Here is a 23,174-nt window from a genome sequence, read left to right on the forward strand (position 1 = left end):
TTGAAATACAATTTCACAATGATAAATAAATAAATAATATATATATATATGTACAGATATACATCACAGATTGTATTTTTCTTGTTCACTGCCACTGTTGCGTCCAGCTTACACTGGACATCTTTAACATGGCGCTATTTGGAAAGAAATAAATGCAAGTATTCAAATTTTGACGTACTGAACATATCAAGTACGAACAGCAATCATAGCATAAAATCAATCCACTGCTTCCTGTTTTTTATATGAACTTCAGATGTATAATTCATTTTTTGATAAAAACAAAATAGCAAGCAATAACACAGAACAAGCAACATGTTCGATTCGAATAATTTTCCATCTGTTCATTCAGCAAAAAATACCTGATTTTCATAATTTAGAAAAGTTTTTTTTCTTCCATTTGCATTTTCAGAAAAATAAATTCTATTGAATATTCTATATTTATACTATATAAACACGCGTCTGAAGTACGTACGTGAAATAAAATTATAAAATATTATCTGTTAGGATTTTGATTGAGGTAAAAACATGAACAGCAGAATGTCATACCAGAAGAATAGAAATCAGAATCAGCAGAAGAATAGAAATACTGTAGGCTTTATAAATAGGCATTAGTATATAGCATTATTGTCGGTTTTAAGGACATTTTAATGGCAATGTTGCTTTTGTAATATAGTTACTGCTCGAAATACGAAGGTAAGGTTGAGTGTGTATGCACTTGTAGACAACACTGCTGTGCAGTAAAAACGGTGTGAACGAATAAAGCTCCTGCGTTACTTGCTTGAACCAAGCAAGCAGTTGCGCTTACCTGAACCCTGAATACCGGGTTGATAATGTATAAAAAACCAGAACTGAACGTTAACTCGACCAGACGACGTGATTAAATACCAGTGCGAAGGAAACAGACCGTGAACAGTGCCTCCTGCTACACTCACCACCGAGGGTGGTGGACCAACTTGAGCGCAATCTATTTGCACTTATCGCTCTGAACCGACGAGATTGACAAAAGAAATTGGCGCGATCAAAAAGCAAATTAATCACAACTTTCGACTTGACATTATTTTGATTATGCACGCAAATTTGTTGCCTGAATCGAAACAAATGCCTGAATATTTAAACTAAAATGAGATCCATTCTGTTTGATACGTGTACTACTTCTCACTACTACTAAACTTTCACTGATTACTACTACTAAAGAACATAAAAACCAAAAACAGGCGAGTTTTTCAACAACTTTATTCATTAGTCCATTAAACGTAACAAAAGTTGCCAATAAAAGTGCACATCAGCTCGACATCTTTACCATTACAAAACTAAGTATAGTATTTTTTTAAAAAAATAGTGGAATCGGCAACCGCCATTCCTCACAGAATATTGTATTACGTAAACAAACTCGACTGAAGGCACCGAGCATTTTTCTCTTTAAAGACAATATATCTATCCAAAATTACCAAAAATCATCACATTTTATAGGTATAGGGATATGAATATGAATATGAATATAAATATAAATATAGATGAAATTTGCTTTTTAAGAAAAAAAGGCAACGGTAAAAGTGACGTTGCCTACGAGTTTTACGAGATTACTTTGAACTTGTGCCATGCTTAAATGACAAAGCAACTGTGCAAGCAAAGCACGTTCTCCAAAAAATTGTTGGCCAATTTTATCAATTTGCGTTCCAATAGCCATAGCCAACTTTACTGCCCGGCGGCATGTTGCTCCCTTGACGGCCGGATGCCTGGTTGGCGTTGTACCGATTGTGCTGACCAGGATTCGACGCACTCTCTTCAAATGCAAATTTCAACAATTAAGTAAATATAACAAATATGCAAATTAATGAACAACTTACCAGCACCTCCTTGCATTCCGATCGACTGGCTGTTCGATGCCATTGCCGCCGCAATGGTGGAATTCATCATCGGACCAGGCATGTAGCCGGGCGGATGACCTGCATAACCAGCGTTTGGGAAAGCAGGATACGGTGGTGTTCCTGTTCCCGCGAGCGCCGACTGGACATGCGAAGTATTTCCGACGCCATACTTGCCTGGTTCATACGGCATCTAAATGAATAAATAAAATTTATTGACATGCCTTTCACGTACAGAAAATCAATTCATCATACAAAATAATAATCTACATATATACTATATTCGGTAAAAACATTTTCTTCTTCTAAATCAGTATTTATCAACCAGCGGAGGAGGGAGAACGTACGAAGGTTCCTGGGGGAAGAGGAGGGGGGAGGTGTGGGAAGTAAGAATTTTTAGTACTGCACAGGCAAAGGTGTTCGAAATTCGAAAGTTCATTTCTGTTGCAACGTAAAGTAGTTCTCGAGCTCGTGGATTTCTAATTTATGCGGCTCCTGAGATGCCTAGTCAATAGATATCATCATCATGTTATTTATAAATGCATTGACAAACCGCTCGCCTGCATATCATGGTAGTCATTTTTATTTTGATGCTGGTGACTTTTCGTTCCCCAATGAACTGTTTCTCACAGTTTGGTCAACTTCAGGCTAAATTTTCACCACCTTTTCTTACTGGTCATCTCAGTTTTAGCTTAACAGCCTCAGCTGTGCACAGTTTATCACTTACCTTTGTACTAAAATCATATCGTACTGCATCTTGGCTTGATGCAACCACGAAGCAACAATCTGCTTTGCGTACACACAATACATACTGCACTAGTTATTTTTTTTTGGGGGGGGGGGAGGGTATCAACTGCACAACTTTTATTAAGAGATAAGGAGGGGGCGTGTGCTGACACGGGTTGAAAACCACTGCTCTAAATGCTGAGAAGAAAAATCATTTCTCTCATTACCCATAAATACTTTTAAAAATATTTTGTAAATAAAAATGACTATGAAAAACTTCGCTTGCGTGTATGTATGTAATTTTGAGCATTTGAAATATGAACAACTGCTCCACTTTTTTCTCGCGTTTTAAAAGCAAAAAAAATTATTTTCTCCTATTTCCACTAAAAGACTTTTGTAATCACGGATGATCAATTTCTCGTTTGGTAATTTCAAGAAAAGAATGAAAAGCGAAAATTCTCGACAACAGAAAAACTGTTAAAATTGATTTAACCTAATCACAAATGTAATTTTATGCAAATAAAATTTAAAAAAAAGATAAAATACTTACTTTCAATGTCGAACTGTACGGTCGGTGACTGGTACCGTCGGCAGCAGAGTGACTGCCAGTTGAACAAGTGTTCATGCTTCCAGCCGCCTTCAGTTGGTTGGATCCGCCAGCGGAGTAATTACCCCTCTCCGGATGAACCGTAGCAGGCATTTCCTCGTAAGCTGAAAATTAAAAACAAAAAGTCAGTTGAGCAAGTTGAAATTAATGAAAAACGAACAATTATTGAACCCCTGTCCCGAATAGACAGGGACGCCAGTCTTGTTCTGAACATTCACTGAATTGGACACGGACGTGCAAGTGCTGACAGCCGTCGGAACTTGAAAACCACCAACGCCCGTCTCAACAATTCCTCGAGGACCCATTCGATTACGATCCTGAAGCAAAAAAAAAAATATATATATATATATATAATTCATATTGACAACAATAAACAAATTCTGTGTTCGCAATTTTACCGAAAAATGAGAATAGGGTGGTGCAAAGCCCATCATCGAGTGTTGCTGTCCCCCGACCACGTTGGGTGGCGTAGCGAACGGATGACCGGCTCCTGCAGGCACCCCTGTAGAGGCGCCGTGTCCAGAGGGGGCCAGGCTCAAATTCGACATCGTCTGATGCAAGTTGGCCGCCGCCGCAGCACTGTTCATCGACTCTCCACGATTCATTTGCGGCTTGTAATCAGCTGCACCTTGAAAATAAAAATGAAAAACGAATAAACGCAACAACAGAAATATTTTTTTTCTTATTAAATTAAAAAAAATTTAAGCAAGAAAAAACTCAAAAACAAAACTGAAAAAAATGCAAAATAAATAAAGGATAAATCAAACGACTATTATATTACCTGTATCCCGAGCGTTTCCTTGTCCTGACGCCAGTTGTTGCATAGCGTTCAGTGAATTCAAATCATACGAATTGTTGAAAAGTAAATTTGGAGCCGGAAGAAACCCAAGTTGATTCATTTGGTCGTACATCCCCTGTAAATAAATTTGAAAAAAAAAATATATATGAGTCTGTATTGCTATGTTCTGATATGCTAAAAAGAAAATAAAACTTCACTAACCATGTAAGGCGACATGCCAGCGGCAGGTAGTGGTGGCTGAAAAGGGGCTGCCAGTGGGTTCACAGCCGGATTCCCCCCTGCAGACATTGCCGCTGGCCTGTGACCTGAAAAATACAAAAAGAACAAAAATGAATACAATTACAACATAAATGAAAAGCACGTATTTCTTTTCTTTTTTTTTTACCAAACACATTGCAAGCAGCAGTGTAAGTTCTGTTGTTGTACATTTGATTCGACGGTGTCTCACCACGATTCAGCAGCGCTGTAGTGTTCGCGTTAGTCTGAAAACAAAGCAAAGTATGCAAAAATAAATAATATAAAACTGCAACTTCAAACATAAATTTCATTTCAAGATACAAATAAAAAGTAAATAAACAAAAAAAAACTGCTAATAACCGACCTGCGCCCGTATACTAGCGTCCGTCGATACAGACGAAGGCGTGTCGTTTAAGTTTGAGCTAACTCGCATAGTCATTCCCTCCGGGCCGCCATGATGCATATCTAAAAAATATTCAATACAAATTAATTTTGATGCGTTATTTTGCAAAATAAAAAAATATATTAAAAAGTACCTTTCTTTTCGTCGCCGACTGATGGTGGACCGACACCGCTACCTTTGGACATCATAGCCATATCCAATTCATTTGAACCCATAGGCTGTGTCATCCCGCCAATAGGATAAGTGGAGGACATCGTGTTTCCACCCCGTCCCATCATTCCATGAGCCGAACCGGTTGCGTGCAGATTTATCGACACTGAACTCAACTGATCCTTACTGTTCGCTGTAACGTACATTGGCGATGAAGCATCCGTCGCCATTTTGCCTTTTCCCATAAATCTACAATAAAGTAGAACAATCTCCGTAGATTTAATAAACTCACAACAACAAGAAAGCTTTACTCTTGGCCAGCCAGGTGACTACGATTCTGATAATCACGCATCACACCAGGATGCGCATTGGAGATGGAGTCGATCTGATATTTGGATTTCGCCTGACCCGTAATGTACTGCTGTCCTTTCACCATTTCACGTTGGTAAGCTAACTAAAATTAAGCCTTCATAACAACTAGTAATAACAGCAATTTGTATCACCACCATCCCCACGTACACTTCTAACTACTACCTATTGCACTATTTTCCCTATTAAAAAAGCAAATATCATCTGTCGCAGTAAAAGTAACTTAATTTTTTTCAAACAAAAAACATCTTCACACGTAAAATCAAATTCAAAATGTAAAATGTACATCCTAGAACATTGTGAAATTACTTTAAAAATGAATTAAAACTATAATATCGTTAATTACAAAACTGAATGCCAAATAAAATACAGTTGACATTGATTGATCACTGCAGAATAAATAATAGTAAAAAAAACACGCAGATATAGATTATTAAAGTGTATTACAGAATTCAATTAAAACCTGTGAAATAGAATTTTTGTACATCAGACTGAAGCATTACGCTCCGAGCAATAAAAATGAACAAATCACGCTATATATATATAAACTCTCATTCGCGCAGATATTTCAATTGACTGACTGAATATAATCGTCAACACCTCCGCGCAATGCTGCTAATTCAAATTTATCAATCTTATTATTTGTTTAGAAACTGCTGACCATCTGAGAACAACATAAAAAGCTAATCAGTTCTTATTTTCATATGAAATTAACCACAATCTAGTTCAGCTTGAATTTCTTTCTGTTTTTCCAAATCGATCACCATATTAAACATGATAAATACATTCTTCCGATATAAGATGTATTAGAGTAAAATACTTTCATCCAAATTAGTAATAAAAAACTTCAGATTATTTATTTATTGAAGCACCTGTTCTGCATTATAAATACTAGGAGTGCTTGCATTTTTAATATACTAATTGGAATTTTTATCCGGAATATCTTACTGAGAGCATTGTTCAATTCTTATTTAAATAAAATTGCACATTAATAACATACATTCATAGTTACAATTTTAAAAGGTTAACCAATACATTATCATCGAGTTTGAAAAAAAACATTTAGTTGTTATAATAATGAAAACAACTATTAAAATAAATCAACATTTGGTTAAATAAACTGCTTTTTCTATAAAAACAGACAACGCTAAAAAATAATTGTTCTCCATTGAAAATAATTTTCTAAAATTTCAAATTCTATTCAATGAATAAAAAATATATATATATATATATATATAATGAAACTGCTTTCAAGGCGTAATTAGGAATCGAATAATTTGGCTGGCATGATATTGAATGGAAGTGAACACGGACAATGAAGCCCGTAAGTGAACAAAAGAAAACTCCACCTGCAACTGATCAAGCGGAAACGTGACCGCTAAGTGGCCAGACAGCTAAATAAATAATAATAAACCATTCTAGATGTCTGATCGTCGACCAATAAATGACCATTCAACGATAACCACCATATCACACGTCACTTACCTCGTCAAGACTTTTCTGATTTTCGTGAATCCCTGTCGTCATTCCATCCGGCATGTTTGACATTTTGAAAGGCTTGGCTTTTCCAATCTGAAAAACAAAAAACAAATTCAATTACGACTGCCGTACAAAAATGATGCTTTCTTCCTGCAATTATCGAAAGAGATTTGTATATTTCTATATCACTAGCTTACTCCGAGTTCATTTTTCAACGCGTCCGTCGCTAACTGATTCCATTCCTCTCTGGTGGAAGCTCCCAAATATAAATCCCCATCATTGTTCGCTGAAACCAAACTCGATCCCATTGGTGCCGCTAATGATGGTGTATAGAAAACGGAATTGTTTCCACCTGAAGCTAACGGCTGCTCAACCACACTACACCACGAGAAAAAAAAACAAAAATCAACGAAAGCACAAAAAAGAAAACAATTTAAATTCTAACTTCACGGGCTGGGGGGCAAAAGTGGCGCAGGGATTACCCGTTGCCAATTTGGCCGATTCCATCGGTGGAACCTGCTGGAACATTGACATGTCTTGCAGCACCACAGCACCGCTGTCCAGTGTCCCTTGATGCATGTCGTTACGAACAGCCTTAGATGCAGTGAATACTTTAGGACCTTTAGTCTGCAGCAAAAGTGAAAGAAAAAAAGACAAGCAAATGAAGTTTTTGCAAAAAATAAAAAATGAGAAACAGCTGGAACAAGTTCTCAAAAATACGCATATAAATCAAAAGAACAGCCATACCCATTCTTCATCTGCTTCGTTATTCCATTCGTCAACTGGCCAACCGTCGGCAGCGGGTGATGCCGACGGCACTGTTTCGTTTTGAACTTTACCACTTTCCTTCGCCTTGGCAGCCTCTTTCTCCAATTCAGCTGTGGCAATTGAATTTTGCCAAGTTCCAATCTTAGACGTTTTGTCTTCAAACAAAGACGCTCCACCCATTTGCCAGACTAAAAGCAAGAAAAAAATATTAAAATAAAAAAAACGAAAACCAATCGATCGCAGAAAATATCGTTGCGCAATTCACCGTTCACTTTTTCATTCGTAAAAACGTTCGAATGATAACTACCGTGTCGACCCATTGAGGATGTTCTTCTCGAAGAATTGGCAGAATAGCGCCTGAAAGTCATTTTCATTTTCGAAATTACAAGAAACAAAAAAAATTTTTTTTTTGAATATAAAACCTACCCTCGGCCACGCCCGCGTGCGCCAGACATGTTACGTCCACGTCCGCCACGATCCGTTCTCGGGAAATTTTCATCCAATCGATCCCTGTCCTTGCCCCATGAAACTGAAAAAAAAATTACATCAATACAATTGTGCACGGTTATTTATCATACGAGGCAACCGATAAACAAAAGTTTATCTAGCAACGTTTATGCGAACAAATATTTGCAGAACTGAAAAAGCAATGATGATAAATGCAGATTTTGATTTTAAAACGACAAAAATTAAACCGATAAGAGGAGTAAACAAATGCTTCATCAACTAAACTACACTTCACTACCCATTGTGAACTTCAATGAAAAAAAAAGATAACTAACTACTACTTCCACGCATTTAAATGATAACATGCTCGGAAGAATACAAATATTACAGATAACCAACTTTCGATGAACAATAGTGCTAAATTACTACGACTTTCGCAATTAATTCACGCTAACCATTATATACACACAGCGGCTACCTTTGTCCGCATCAGAAGCCCATCCAATCACTTACTCGCATTGTCAAAAAAAATCAATGCATATTTATTTACCTGACCAGAGTTGACTTCAATAATAATTCAGTTAAAAACAATAAATAAAAAATTAACACATTTTCCAATACAATTTATTTGCATTCATTGATATTGAAAAAGAAAATTTACTGACCATATTTTTGCACACTGCATAACTTCAAAATAAATACTTGAAATTAATGATAAAAGCAATCATCGATGTCAAGATTTACAAAAATCGTTTTGCGTCAAAAATTTTGCAATGAAATATGAAACTGAATTGACCTAAATCATCCTACCTGCACACATGTGTTCATTTTGTTTCTGCATGCATCTGAGAAATGTAGGCTAACTGAATACGTGAATAAAAGAAAAAAAAGACAAAGAAGAAATCAACGAAAAAAAACACTCCGACCAGTAGAAATTTTTACAACCTTTCTCCCACCAGAATCATTTATGAAATAACAGTACGCTCAATATTACAACTGCAACTGATCTAATCTAAATTGCTTTTAATAAATATTCCATTTAAAATTTATTTGAAAACTGTCAGATTATTGTTTAAAAATAAATAATTTTCGAAAAATAAAAGATTCAATTTAGGCACTGTTGTATTTTCAGATTAGACAAACAAGAAAAGACGAAAACGTGATACAGAAAAATTGATAAAACTTGAACCGCCAGTGTTGATTACAAAACAGTAGAAGAGATAAAATCACTAATGGAAAAGGCATCTAGAGAATTCCGCGGAATCCAGCAGAAAAAAAAAGAATATTTATGAAATAAGCTTAAAATTTAACTGAGATAAAAGGAATAGAAAAACAAAGTAAGAATGAAAACAGTGAAAGTGGAAAAAAGCAGAAAACAGTTTACAAACCGGTTATGCTTTTACGTTGTGTTGTTTACAGTGCTAATGTTGAAAAGCAAAAAAAAGGGAAAACAATTTTTTCCAGAGAAACCAAATCTGAAGGAAAAACTTACTCGCATTCTGGCGGCCACCTTGAGTGGGACGTGGCTGATTAGTTCCGCGTGTGACAGTTTGCTGACCAGCCGAAAAGCCGGTAGTGTCACGACTGCGAATTTGCGAGCGGCCACGTGCGTTAGCGGATTTAGCGTCGGGACGCTTTCCGCCACGAAGTTCCCTCTTCACGCCAACAGCCTCTTGTTTCTTTTCTCCTGTTGCTGCCGCTGCCTCGGCAGCAGCCAACGCTTGCTGTTGCTTGTGACTCTTTTTCGACTTTCGACTCTCGATAACCACCCATTCACCCTTAATCAAAACAAAAAAAAATCAATAACATGTAAACAAGATCAAATTGAAAACAAAAACAAACAAATACGAATTTAAACGCATCAGAGTAACTATGACCACTCCTTCAGCAAAAATAAGGCTACAATTTTATCATCACTGCGTGATTAAGATCAGTTTCGGTTATAAATCAAAATGCTCATCATCTGATTAAAACAATAACAACAACCAACAACTTCAAAATCCCCCTACTGAAAATTTCAAAACGATCCATTTAACCCTGACCTTGAAAAGAACATCAAGCAACACACGATCGCCAGTGTCACATTATAAGAAACAGGAAAATGTTTTTATTTCTCATTTTAACTAAATTTTTTAATAACTCAAATTATCTGAAAAAAAAAATGAAAAAATAAAACACCTGGTTATCGCCTTCCAGTAGTGCGTTGACCGTTTTGTCGACCAAATAATCACAGTCGTACAATGCAACAATGACTTCACTTTCTTCGTGACCAGTAAGATTGACAATCTGTTAACGCATCAAAAATATTATTAAACAACCGCACGAAAAAAACAAAAATGAAAAACTTCATACGTATTGCACTTTGCGCTTAATGTCCTCTTCACTTGCAGGAGCTTTGTTCAACTCAGCAAGATCGGGCAATTCGGCAGTATTCTTTAAAAAAAAGATAATAACACAAAAACTGACAATAAAAAAAATAAAAAATCAAAAAAAAGTCGTACCACTTTTTTCTTAGAATCTTCACTGCTAGTCAAAAAATCTCGGTTACCCATTCTGTTGTGATGTCACAGTAAAAGCTTTTCACATAACCCTAAAATGAAATAAATTTGATCGCTTGTTGCCTGAAAACAGCACGCCTGACGACAACGTGATGTCGAGACGCGCAATAAAGCAGTCGCGCTCGGAGGAAAAAAACAAACAAACAAAAAATTAACTGATGGAATAACCGCAAATTTTATAATTAAAAATAAAATTCAGGCGTATTATACATTCAACAGAGCAAAGAACAGGCCACATCTACGAGACGAACCGAGCGAAAATGTCAACTGCCAACCGACCTCTACCAGAAAACCAACCACACTGAAAGCTCCAATGAAAGATAATGCTTGCGTGTAAGTCTGACTGTACTTTAACAGAAATTATGATTCGCAAGATAAAAATATTTCATACTGTAGATAAATTGTAAAATTATAGATTGAGAAAAATAAAATATTTTTCATTTTTATTTTTTAATAATAATAATTAAAAAAATAAAGTAAATATTTTTTAAAATAAAATGAGGCTTTTAAATATAATTTAATCGCTTCATTACTGTATACTGCCACTTTTTATGTTTTCGTATGATGATCAAGGTTTAAAATTTATACATCCATAAAAAATTATTTTGAAAAATAGAAAATTGATTTATTTAATTTAAACATTTCAATACAAATGCTAAAATTAAAGAATTTTCCATTCTCCGCAAACAAAACTTAAAATTAAAATAATTGACATTTACCAGTTCATTCGTAAAGATGATATAAAATTTTCATAATATTAAAGTAACGATAATTTACATTTAAATGTAACATACTTCAATGTTATCAAAATTAATTATTTCTTTTACCGTAATCTGCTGACATGTTCCTATTTCTTGCTATGTATTCGCATGCTGATTAGTTTTTTGATAAATTATTTTTAAAAAGTTTATTTTATTAATATGAATCAGCTGAGAAGGTAATTAAAAATGTAATATTGAAAATTTCTTATTACATTTTTTGAATAGATAACTTTTTTGCCTTTCTCATATTATTTTAGAGAATTGCAATTCTAAAAAGACGTTTGTTTTGTTAAAGTTTTAGGATGAAAAAGTAAGGCAGTTTTTTTGCTTTTTTTTGAAAATTTTAATACAAATTATGTTTTTAAGGCTTGGGTTATGTTTGACCACAGCTGCCGTTTGTTGATGCTTATTTAGCTAGCAAATTGAATTTGTTTATTAATTTAATGGTAATTGAAACATGTTCACATCATATTTTATCTTTAGATCTTTTTGATTTATACTGCATTCCGTTTTACTTCATTTTTACTGAAAAAAATGTAAGTTTATAAAACTATTGAAAAATTAATGAAATTGAATGTTAATTACAAGATGATTATCATTTAGAGTGGAGAAATGTTTGAAAAGATTTTTATCTCAATGTAAATTAATTAGCAACGAATTATTTATAATACTTCAACGGAATGAACGGTTTTATTCAAAGTCTGCTTTTCATTAGTTGGATGACTGCATCGTTGTTAATATTATGTGCTGCAAATAAAGTTTTCAGGATTTTTATTACTTACCTGGTAACTTTGTTATTTTTTTATACAAAATGTGCTTTTTACTATAAAATTCTTGCCTCAATCTGAAAGATGCTACTGTTTTCAGTAAGTGTACCATTTTGGAGTTGCTGAATTATTAGAATTAAAATGTCAAGGAAAAATTTGAAAACAATAAGTGTTATAAATAATAATGTAAGAAAATAATAAATCAGAAGGTCATCAGTGAAAAATTGAAAATGTAGGAGTAAAATGTCTAAGCGACAAGCAACATTATTACACTATTTCTAATGAAATGGGCATTTCGTTTAAATTATACAGTACTCACTTTTAAAAGTAAAACTAGTTCATATTTGATGTTAATTTTACGAAGAAGATGTTGAAACTAATTCCATAAGTGATAATCTGAAATGGTTTTTCTCTAATTGTGTGCAAAATGTCTGAAAAGTCAATTAGTACGAGCATACTATTTGAAAAAAAAATTAATGATGATACTCTTTTTTAATTTGTTATTTAATTCTGTACGCTTATTATAAGTCTTATGTATTTAAAAAATGAGAAAAAAAACAATTCAGAAAGTGAATGGAATTCACGAATGCTTTGTGATGATGAACATTTGATTTGTAACTGGATGTTTCATAAGTTTAACTGAGTTGGGAGAAAAGTAAATTTCATTTGACTATAACAGCATTAAAAAGCAAACTTTAACTTACAATGTCAATGTTGGAAACAGCAATTTGTTAATTTGTTAAGCAGCATTATTTTTAATGCTATTTATCTGATCATGAGAATGCGAAATTAATCCATAATTGTGCTGTTTCATTTCAGATTTTGAACTCGTCGCAAGTGTGCAGTTTGAGAATTAGTAGATTTTCTTACAATCTTATTGAACACAATTGTATGGTGCTTTATTAAAAGAATTGTTTTTTTTAAGCATAATGCTTTTCTGAAAGTTTGAGTTACTTTTTTTGTTGTGAAACATATATTTTTCAACAAACGAATTATTTTGATTAGATATTAGCTTTTTTTGTTTTTTAAATCACATACTACATACGTACAATTTCCATTTGCGTGTGGAGAGTATTTGTAATGAAGATTAGTAAGAAAAGATTCGAATTATTTGTTGATTGATAACTTTTTGATTATGAAAGTTCCGCGAATGAGGGTTGTTTGATCAGTTGTGAAAAAAGTTCAAGTAAAGCTTTGTAATGCAGTTTTTTTTTCTAACTTTGCGGTAACAACTTTTCATAAATTGGATTATTTGATGATGGTGTTGTGTTTGTTTGTAAAAAAGAATGTTCATCTGATTCATCCGATCGTGGTGTAGTATAAATAATGAGGGCAGGTTTGAAACAATAGATGACGAATGTGTTTTATAAACGAGAACGATTGTTTTATTGCAATTTTGCTGATTTTGAAATTTCAACTCATTGATGCGTGAAGTGTGTTGTTCAGAATTGAAACAATCATAAATGTAAATCCGAATTTTTTAATGACACAGAAAAGTGAAGATATAAATTTTGATGATGAATTATTTTTGATTAGGATGTTGAGTTGAAGTTGCATTTTCAGTTGAAAAATCATCAATAATTAAATAAATGAAATTACAAGCGAAAGTTATATGTAAGAAATTGCGTCTTCCAAATACACTGATCAATTGTAATTTATCTGATGAAATTTGTTTCAAGTGAACAGTTTTCACAATTAATCTGTGTATGATATTCAAATGAATGACACACATGCGTGCGTGTGTGTGTATGTGTGACGCTTTGTATTTCAATGCAATAAACTTCGAAACAAGTAATGTGGAATTCATTGTAGATTTTAAGTTTCAATGAAATTTCTTGATAATTTCAAATAAAATTTGCATAATCGAATAGTCTGATCGTTGTCGTCAAGTTTGTGCATGCGTGTACGTGCGTATATGTTTCGTTTTGAAATTTCTCAACTTGACTGACCTTGTGTTCAATTCAATTACTATGCAGATGTCGATGATCAAGTACAATTGACATTGTCAGTATTGTTACTGTAGATTTGTCGTGTGTGAGCCTTCTCAGCTTGTCGGTCGTCAGCTGCGTCGTCTGCGTTGACACGTCCGACGAGTCTCGTCTGAAAAACGTGTCTCATCGTTCTCCTTTTCGATTCCGTTTTTTTTCTTCGGTCGGAACAAATCTGAAATTTTCATCGCTACGACAGTTGATTTGTTGTTGCTTATTATTATTATTTTTTATTTTTGAAAAATTAAAGAAATCCTTTATGCGTACAGTATGAAAATTTTCTACCGATTTGTCAAATTATATTTTATTTTTGTTTTGTTATTTCTCGTATTTTATCGGTAGAATTGAATTACGGCCAAGTAACGGTATTACTGTATGAGGAGTTGAGGTTTGGAAACGACACGAATGTGGAAATTTCGTTTGGCCGAACGAGAAGAGTTCTTGATTTTCCTTTTTATTTCTTTTTGTTTTTTATTTTCAATTGAACGAGGTCAAGGTTAGCAATGTTCGACGAGCGAATGTCACTTTGTTGTTGGTCAAATCGAATAATTAATTGATGTATAGTGTATTATTTTTTTAAAAATTTGAAATTTATACAATTTCATTGCATGAATATTTTTCAAAAGTAAATATTGTTAATTTGTCTGTCTGTCTATTAGTTTGTTTATTTTTGTTAATTAATTCAATGAATTTTTTCAGAATTATATTTTTGTTGTTGTTTTTTTCTAAATTAATCATTTGAATGGCTATTTCGTATGTTGTGCGTATAAGTTGATTGAGGTATTACTTTTTGCATGCTTGGTTGGTTGGCCGATTGAGCTTTTACTTCTTCATTCACCCTCCGCCGCCGCCGCGGCGCCGCCGCCGTCGCCGTCGCCACTGCCGCCACCGCCACTGCCGTCGCGCCGCCGCCGCCGCCGCTTTCTGCTGAGTGTGTCAATATTTAGCGTCGAGGCGGACGTTGCTGTTGGGCGAGTTGGATGGAAAATTCGGCGCCGGCGGCCGTCAATTAAATTACATTTAACTGTTTTCTTCAGTCAATTTGTGCGACCGTTTTCCGCGCGTGCGATTGATAAATAGGAAGAGATCGAAATCGATTTGCCGCTTACAACTAACTTTCCGTCGATCGATCGATTCGAATTAAATATATTTTTTTTTCATAAACTCCAAAAAAAAATTCACCTTATTCATTCGCAATTTTTTTTCCTCCATTGTTTATTTGTCTGTTTGTTTGTATCTTTTTTTTACTTCAGTGCCTGGGAACGATCGACGGCGCTAGATTTTGTTCGGAAGAAGAGCAATTTGTTGAAAAGAAGAAAGAAAAAGCAGCCGCTAATAGGAAGGGAAGAATCATTTGAAACTGTTCGCCAGCAGTATGTCTGAAGTACCATCAGTGACAGGTTCCGTTTGGAATGGTCTTACAACGACCGATGCCGGGGTTTGTGTTGTTGTTGTTGAATTTATGAAATTATTATTTTTTTTCATTTATTATTATTATTAAATTCTAGTCACGTGAGGCAAACGTTGGTTATTCATCATTAAATGAAAATCAAAAACGTTTGGTAATTGTTGATATATATATAGTTTCGTTTTTTGTTTAAATTGAATGTTCAAATTATCCATTTTATCATGTTTCATTTTTTAGTTTGCACCTTCTGGTACACCGATCAACGCTACTACTGCTGGTGCTGCTGGACTGAGTCAAACACATTTCGTCAACAAAGCACCTCTAACATGTACCAACGTTGAATATTACGGTTATACATGCATACATACATATATATATAGATAGATAGATAGATAGAAATACCGAGAAATTGTATTTTCTAATGAAAGGAATAATTAAAATTTATTTTTTTTTCTCGGATAATTTCAGGCGAAACTACACCGGATTATTGGTTAGCATCGTCGGGAGCAGCAGCGGCCAATGTTCTCAATTCGGCCAATTTACCGGCTAGTCCGTATTCAACGATGATTGAGGCCGGCGCCGGTGGATACAGTGGCGTATTACCAAATGCTCTCGTATCCGACCTGACCCCGTTGGCACCGGTCGGTTCCAATAATTTGGTCAAATTTGGTCCAACCATACAGCCATCATTTTTGCCGGCCGCTGCCGCATTCGGCGGCCTACATCCAACACAAACTGGCGAAGCTTTGGGAAAAGCATTGGCTTCTGTATGAGATGGGCAATTTTTCACTTTTTTCTATTAAAAAATATATTCAAATTAATTTATATCATATTTTTCTTTTTCTCTCTTTGTCTTTCTTTACATTTCAGATTTATTCTGATCAGTTGTCTACGGGAGAATTAAGCTCTTGGGTAGCCGCAGATGCCGGACAGCAAATTTTGCCCGGTACAGCAGCTGACACACTTGGCTATCGAAATTTGAACGTCTATCCTTCTTCACTGGTAATGGAATATAATATTTGATTGAATTTCTTTTTTAAATTATTCTGTCAATATGTGTACTGGTGTATATTTGTATAATTGAAGTGTTCACGTACGTAACAGAATTTTCTGTAATTGCATTTGTCGAATTTTACAAACACTGAAGAACAGTAAGTAGAGAGGCGGTTGTTTGCCTACTCGGCTTTTGGCAAACAGTTATCATTTTAGTGTCGGTTGGTCAACAGCTAATTACTAATTTCGGTGGTTACTAAATCGCCAGTTGGAAGTATCTTCTTCCGCGTTGATTTTTCTTCTTCTTCTTCTTCTTCAGCAACACGTTTTTCAAAAAGAAAAAAAATTTCTTTCAAAAACTTGTCCAACGGAACAAATTTTCAATTAAACAGTCGAAGGGAATATAAGGAAGGGGGCTGGATGCATGCATCAATGCATGGCTTGATGTCATCGTATGGAAAAATTTTCCATTGACAATTGCAAATTTAACCTTGAACGACATCCATCATCCTATTACATACTGTGAACTATTCTTTTTCATCTTATTCAATTTTTGCATATTTTTCGGAGCATTATTTTGTTTTTCTTTATAATTTTTTTTTACTATTTTTCCTCTTTATCATTTGCTTGGCATGTTGGAAGTACAATTTTATTTTATTTTATTTTATTTTATTTTTTTGAAAGTATATAAATAAATAAATATATTATATATTTTGTTCATTTACTTCCTTGATTCTTTTGACGTTTTGAAAAAAGAAAAATCTTCCGTACCAGTTGGTCACTTTCTCTCATTTTTCACTTTTGTCGTTCTTTTTGCACTTTTTTGTTTTTTTCTAAAATCTGCTCAGCCGGAGAAAATCTGTTCATTTTTATTATTTATCTTGATCTTGCAATCTTGTTGGATCAAGAAAACAAAAAAAAATAAATAAATATATATATATATTTGATGATTTACAATTTGATAAAATGTATTCCACAAACATGATACTGATAATATTACTTTGGATCCAATATTCTAATTTTAATATCTGTGTAGGAAATGAGTGAAAATTTTTTCCATTTGACAATTATTTTCTGTCAACTGCTTTTTTATTGTTCTTGTTGTTGCAAACGTAAGCTGACGTCATTGCATTCCATTGTTTTTTTTCTCGTTTTCCTATATATATATATATATGTATGTATTCTTTTTTTTTGGTATGTCTGTCTGCGTGAAAATATACGAATGTGTAGCACTGTAGAATTTTGTTGATTCGATTCGATTTGATTGTTCTGGTTGAATTGTAATTTATGGCGGTGGGTGGGTGTGGTGGGTAGGTGATGATTTTGTTGTTGTTGTTGTTGTTGTGGTCAGTGGGAAAATTTTTCACAAGAGATGCCAGCATTTGACGACCAGTAGTAGTAGTAATAGTAGTAGTGGTATAATGAAATCAATAGAATGCAGGAAAATTGATTTAACCAAGTGCTATTTTGTAGAGCAAACAATCGCTAGAAGAAAGCGGCTCACTGATCGACAGTCGTATCAGTAGTCCGTCCAATGTGTTCAATGGTAAATTGAAATTGATTTCATTTGCTTTTTTATTTTTGTCCTTCTTCTTTTTATTATCGTCAGTGGTTGAAGATGTTTCGACGTTTGCAGGCTTACACGGGCACACCCCAGATTTGAATAGTTCAAATGCGAGTTCCGATTTGCCGTCCGGCGTGTCGGCTGCTTCTGCCACTGCTGGTAGTGGCGCTGCTGCTGCTGCTGCTGCTGCTGGTAGTGGCGATATTCATTCGGATATTAACGACTTGAGGGCAATGGGCGCTTGTTCAACGGCCGGTCCGTTGTCCAGTATGTCCATTGGTCAGCCTCGATCGTCCAGCGTCGGTGGAGGCAAAAAGCGAAATCGTTGCGTGCAAAATGAAACGGATGACGCGATTGGAGGCGAAGACAAAGAACGACGTGAACGCGACCGCCGTAGCGCCAACAACGCCAGGGAAAGGTTGGTTTCTTTCTGTATATGTAAAATATATATATACCTTTGACGAAAATTTTCCCACCCAACTTTACTTGTTGCATTGATTGCAGAATAAGGGTCCGTGACATTAATGAAGCTTTCAAAGAATTGGGTCGCATGTGTTCCATACATCTCAATTCGGAAAAGGTGCAGACCAAATTGGGCATTCTACACCAGGCAGTTTCCGTTATCACTTCTCTTGAACAGCAGGTTGTTTTTATTTAATTTTATTTAAATATTCAATTTTGTTCCCTTTTTACAGTATATTTTTCTTTTGTTCAGGTACGTGAACGAAATTTGAATCCAAAAGCAGCTCATTTGAAACGACGAGAAGAAGAAAAATTAAATGGTTCCGATGTAAAAATGGCGCCGCACGTCAACGTTCAACACATGACCAATACCGCTGTTCCAGGACACATGGATGCGATGCGTTTGCTTTCATCTGTTCCTGTTTCAGTAACACAGCAACATTCTTATTTTTCATTATTTATTCTTCTTTTTTTTGCCGTTTACAAATTTAGCCATTTTTTTCTTTTTGATTTCAGGCTACGGGAAGTGGCTTTGCTGAAACGACACATTTGACTAGCTGATGATGTATTATTATTATTATAATTATTATTATTATTTGCGTTTTTTGCTCATAATTTTATATTTTTTTTTACTCTTTATTGAAATTATTGCTCTTCCGTCCGTTTGCTGCATACTGTTGTTGATTGATGGGTCGGGTCATGCTGAAATCGGAAAAAATGGACTTGGAAAGCTATTCATTATTTTTTCTTAGCTTTCATGCTTGCTTGCTTGCTTGCTTGCTTTTACCAAATTAATTTTTATCGTTTTGTTTTACAAAATTGGCTATTCACTTTGCAGTTTTTTTTTGTTTTACCGAACAGTTTGATGGAATATATTTTTTATACATTTTTGCTGCACCTTTCATCAAATTGCACCGGAAAATATTTGTTATTAATCAGTTCATGTTATGTTTTTTTTTTAAATATTTTCCACTTTTATTTAAAAAAATGTCCTATTCAAATTCGTGCATTCGGTACTTGTTCTCACTTCCCAAATTTTACACTTGTGCTTGCTTGATTATTTTTGCTTGCTTCACTTCGTGCCAGATCAATTCCACTATCACAACAGTCCACTAATTACATTCCTTTAATTTGCCAGTTTCAATGTGCAAATGACAGTTTTATTATTTAATTTATTTAACGTGGATTTTATTCAATTTCACTTTACATATTATTCAAAAAATGCTTCCATTATTCTTATTTGTATCTGTCCAAATATGTAATGTCCATATGGTACATTGTTTTTTTTTTAATTATATATTCCCTCGACAACGAATACACACGTACACACACATATACCTGAAGAAGTAAATGCCCAGAAAGATATTTATCTGTATATATAGTCTTATATTCGTGTATGTGTGTGTCGGTGTGCGTCGTATATACACATATATATATATATATATATGTATCTATATCTATCTATATCTATATCTCTATCTGTATTTATTTATCTATATGATTTCCTTTTACATGTATGATTATAATTTATGTATAACTTGACAATATTCAAGTGTTGGACACTTATCTTGGTATTCATGTTGTGCCGCCGATGAAGCGAGAGAAATTGACTTTTTTACCGACATTATAAGAAAATTATCTCGTTGTTATCCCGCTTTATGAGAGGCATTTATTTTATTCGTTTTCCAACGAGCACTGAAGTTGTTTAAATATTTGTTTTACCGTCCATACTAACTGATGCCTGAATTAAAATAACATGTATAAATAAAAAAAAGAGTTATTCACTGAAGATGGTTTTTTTAATTATTAAGTATTATCAGAAGAGAAATTGTAATTGTTCAATTTTTGATAACAACTGAAGTGCATTCATTTATTTGAAACTAAATTTTATGCATATATTTATTTATTTTCTTCGTGCGTCATTGTATTCATTAAAATTATTAAATAGCAGTGACGTGAAAGTGTGCAGCCGAATGTTGTTGAATGAAAATTTCACAAGTGAATTGTGGTGGGTGTTGAGCACAACAACAATGTGATAACATTTCAATTGAAAATTGTACAAATAATAATAATAATAATATGCTAATTTGACAAATAAATTATGTGAGCTGTTTTTAATTTTTTCAATGAAAATAACAATCTTCCCAAGTTGAATCAAATCAATAATAATAATTGGATAACTGACTGGGTGATTTTTCAAGTAAAAATGTTCAATAAGCGATGAACGTTCTAGCAGAAGAATAGAAGAGATAAAACAGTTTTGTTAAAATAAAATCTTGATGTTGTCAGTTCAAATTGGCGAAATTTTTCTAAACAAAAGTGAAATAAAGAAAAGGCAAATTTGCATATCAAAAAACAGAGTGTAAGTTGAAGAGAATTATTTAAAAGAAGAAGTAGAATGGAATAATTTTGCTTTACATAAATAAAATGGCCGCAGCGTTAAGAAAGTATATTTCATTGTGTGAAATGATTGTAATGGGAAAAAAATTGAATGAGATAACTGACTGATTCAACAGTGGAAAGATGTGTATTGAATAAACAAATGTTGAATAAAATATTTTTGGTGGAAAGTGGATTTTAAATTGGCTGTTGTTGTTGTTGTTGCGTGATAACAGACAGCAGCATAACGCAGATGCAAAAGTGATATCTACCGCCCAACCGACGCGCCAAAAAGCAGCAACGGCCATTAAAAGCCGACGATTGCTTACTAAAAGCAACGAACGTTAAGTGCTTTTTCTTTTTTGTTTTATTTTTATTTTGATATTAGCAAAATTGCTATAGCCAGATGTGTGTTCTTTGTATTGAATGGAGAACGCGAATTCTTCAGCTTACACTACTATTGTTGTTGTTGTTGTTGTTGTTGTGCGTATGCAGAAATTTGGCGGGAAAAAGTTTTTCAACCAACTTCATTCAATATAGGATAAATTTTTAATTCAATTTTTTTCACTTTTATTTGTGAAATTGAATAAGAATATATTTCAATTTAAAAATCAAATTTTGCATAAAAAACAGTAATGATTATTCTCGTAGAGAAGCGAAATGGAATGAACGAATGATACAGAATGTAATCAATGACCCTGATGAATGTTGGTTAGCCAGGGTCGAATTGTTAGGGACTTTGGGAAATAAGCTTCTTTTTTTTCAATGGAAAAAGCTGTGTTTGTTGCGTGCGGTTCGGGGTCGACAGTTTGGCCCAATTCTGGTGCCCACCGGGGCCATCTAATCCAACCAGGCAGCTGGCGATGATCCTTGACCCATCCTGGACCGTGAATTTAGACTTCACGTCGCCGGACAATTTTCCAAGCGTCAGATGGCGACGAAACCCCGCGGCGAGCCGTTTGTCAAACGTTGACCGCTACACATCAACATTTACAGTATGACGAGACATGGGAGAGGGGGCATGGGTTGGGGTGAGTTGGATTTTCTGACATGAGGATAAAATGCATATGCAGAAATAGAAATGCCAGTATAACGACGGATCGAAGAGAAAAATAATTTTCCTCCACCAGCTGCTGTTTGGGTTGAAGGAACAAAAAAAAGAAAGAGAAAAAGCCACGACACTACCGGTGACCTTGGCCAAGCAGTTGTGGAAATTATCATCTTGGCCATGTCATTCGACATTCAAAACGGAACTCATTTGTCATCGTTGTTGCTGATGGCGAAAATTCAAAATTACCACAAAATTATCTATCATTTATGAAAATTTTTGAATACTTTTTGTCCAGTAAAATGACAAATTTCTTTTCCAACTTTTTCAAATTCAACAACTTCAATACCAATGATTATCACTTTTAATCAACAATTCGGCAGTCTATGTGAATGCTTTTGTTATTTCATTTTCATGTATTTATTTTATATGAAAATCAAATTTAACATCTGATTTTATGAAGGTTTTGAATTAAATTTTAAAAATATTCTTTGAAGAATTTCAAAAATAATTGAAAAGTTAAACTTTTTATTAATGGAGATGTACTATTTAAAAAAAATATTCAAAAAGCACTTTTTTAAAAATTTATTTCAAAAATTGCACAATGTTTATTTGATCAGCAGAATTGGCAATCTGCCAACTTTTTGCTAGTAATTCTATCATCGTCGTTGAATAACTTCTTTCTTTCATTTGCTGCTTATTTCACTTTATCATGCTTTATTGAATCAAATATTTCTTTTATCATCATCAGCAATAATGCATAATTACACAATTTTTCCAACTTTACTACATACTTCTACATAACGAATAGATTTTAAATAACATACCATCAATGTTATGCAAAATTGTATGTTGATGAAATATTTAATACATAATTTTGTAGTATAATTGAAAAGTTTTTGAAAATTATCATAATTAATACGAACAATTCTTAAACTTCAATGCGAAATCGGTGCATTGTTGATAAGAAAATCAATAAAAAATATTACACGCAATTTTTGAACTTGATTACTTTTAAATACAATATTCATTTTATCAAAAATCTGCGTCCGCTTTGGCGTGTGAAACGAAGCGTATCGTGTTAAGAAGAAAATAGTTATTTTTTATTTCATTTAATAAATTTATTTATTAATAATTTTACATTTTATCCGCTAAACATCCCTGTTTACTGTAACTTTCGTATATTGAAGTGGTTAAAAAATTTGCAATTTAAAATCGACCAAAAATATCAAATAATTAATTAATTTCAAAATAGAAAGTGGACCTATGATGTCGGCTTAATTTTGTTTGTTTATATAAATGTCAAGCCGATAGTGTGTACACAAATTCCACCCTATATTAGTATTTGTGCGGAACACTGTTTACATATCAATTTCAATCATAAAATGAAATTTAT

General features: G+C 33.8%; 5 protein-coding genes across 5 annotated transcripts; 3 read left to right on the plus strand and 2 right to left on the minus strand.

The window, feature by feature from the left end:
- Positions 1-673: 673 nt before the first annotated feature.
- Positions 674-1,411, minus strand: Tsp_11728 (hypothetical protein). Its single transcript, XM_003372693.1, has 3 exons — positions 1,353-1,411; positions 905-1,102; positions 674-812 (listed from the first exon to the last, which is right to left on the minus strand). Exons 1-3 carry the CDS (start codon positions 1,409-1,411, stop codon positions 674-676), a joined length of 396 nt encoding a protein of 131 aa, XP_003372741.1.
- Positions 1,412-1,664: 253 nt separating this feature from the next.
- On the minus strand, positions 1,665-11,689 carry Tsp_11729 (conserved hypothetical protein). The gene is made up of 20 exons (XM_003372694.1): positions 11,685-11,689; positions 10,688-10,751; positions 10,029-10,136; positions 9,343-9,628; positions 7,830-7,932; positions 7,669-7,760; positions 7,383-7,558; positions 7,118-7,262; positions 6,833-6,987; positions 6,642-6,728; positions 5,099-5,241; positions 4,771-5,036; positions 4,599-4,699; positions 4,383-4,479; positions 4,199-4,302; positions 3,980-4,112; positions 3,142-3,302; positions 2,593-2,676; positions 1,848-2,058; positions 1,665-1,783 (listed from the first exon to the last, which is right to left on the minus strand). The coding sequence occupies exons 1-20, from the start codon at positions 11,687-11,689 to the stop codon at positions 1,665-1,667; spliced, it is 2,640 nt and encodes an 879-aa protein (XP_003372742.1).
- A 1,968-nt stretch (positions 11,690-13,657) lies between these two features.
- On the plus strand, positions 13,658-15,282 carry Tsp_11730 (hypothetical protein). The gene is made up of 5 exons (XM_003372695.1): positions 13,658-13,727; positions 13,960-14,122; positions 14,175-14,361; positions 14,705-14,950; positions 15,178-15,282. Exons 1-5 carry the CDS (start codon positions 13,658-13,660, stop codon positions 15,280-15,282), a joined length of 771 nt encoding a protein of 256 aa, XP_003372743.1.
- Positions 15,283-16,106: 824 nt separating this feature from the next.
- Tsp_11731 (putative helix-loop-helix DNA-binding domain protein) lies at positions 16,107-18,961 on the plus strand. Its single transcript, XM_003372696.1, has 6 exons — positions 16,107-16,334; positions 17,799-17,871; positions 17,962-18,307; positions 18,394-18,532; positions 18,605-18,778; positions 18,868-18,961. The coding sequence occupies exons 1-6, from the start codon at positions 16,107-16,109 to the stop codon at positions 18,910-18,912; spliced, it is 1,005 nt and encodes a 334-aa protein (XP_003372744.1). The 3' UTR covers positions 18,913-18,961.
- Positions 18,962-21,156: 2,195 nt separating this feature from the next.
- On the plus strand, positions 21,157-21,765 carry Tsp_11732 (hypothetical protein). The gene is given in 3 exon segments (XM_003372697.1): positions 21,157-21,242; positions 21,506-21,617; positions 21,628-21,765. 3 exon segments carry the CDS (start codon positions 21,157-21,159, stop codon positions 21,763-21,765), a joined length of 336 nt encoding a protein of 111 aa, XP_003372745.1.
- Positions 21,766-23,174: the final 1,409 nt, after the last annotated feature.

This window comes from Trichinella spiralis (genome assembly GCF_000181795.1).
Source record: "Trichinella spiralis strain ISS 195 chromosome Unknown Scfld8, whole genome shotgun sequence".
Lineage (NCBI taxonomy): Eukaryota > Metazoa > Nematoda > Enoplea > Trichinellida > Trichinellidae > Trichinella > Trichinella spiralis.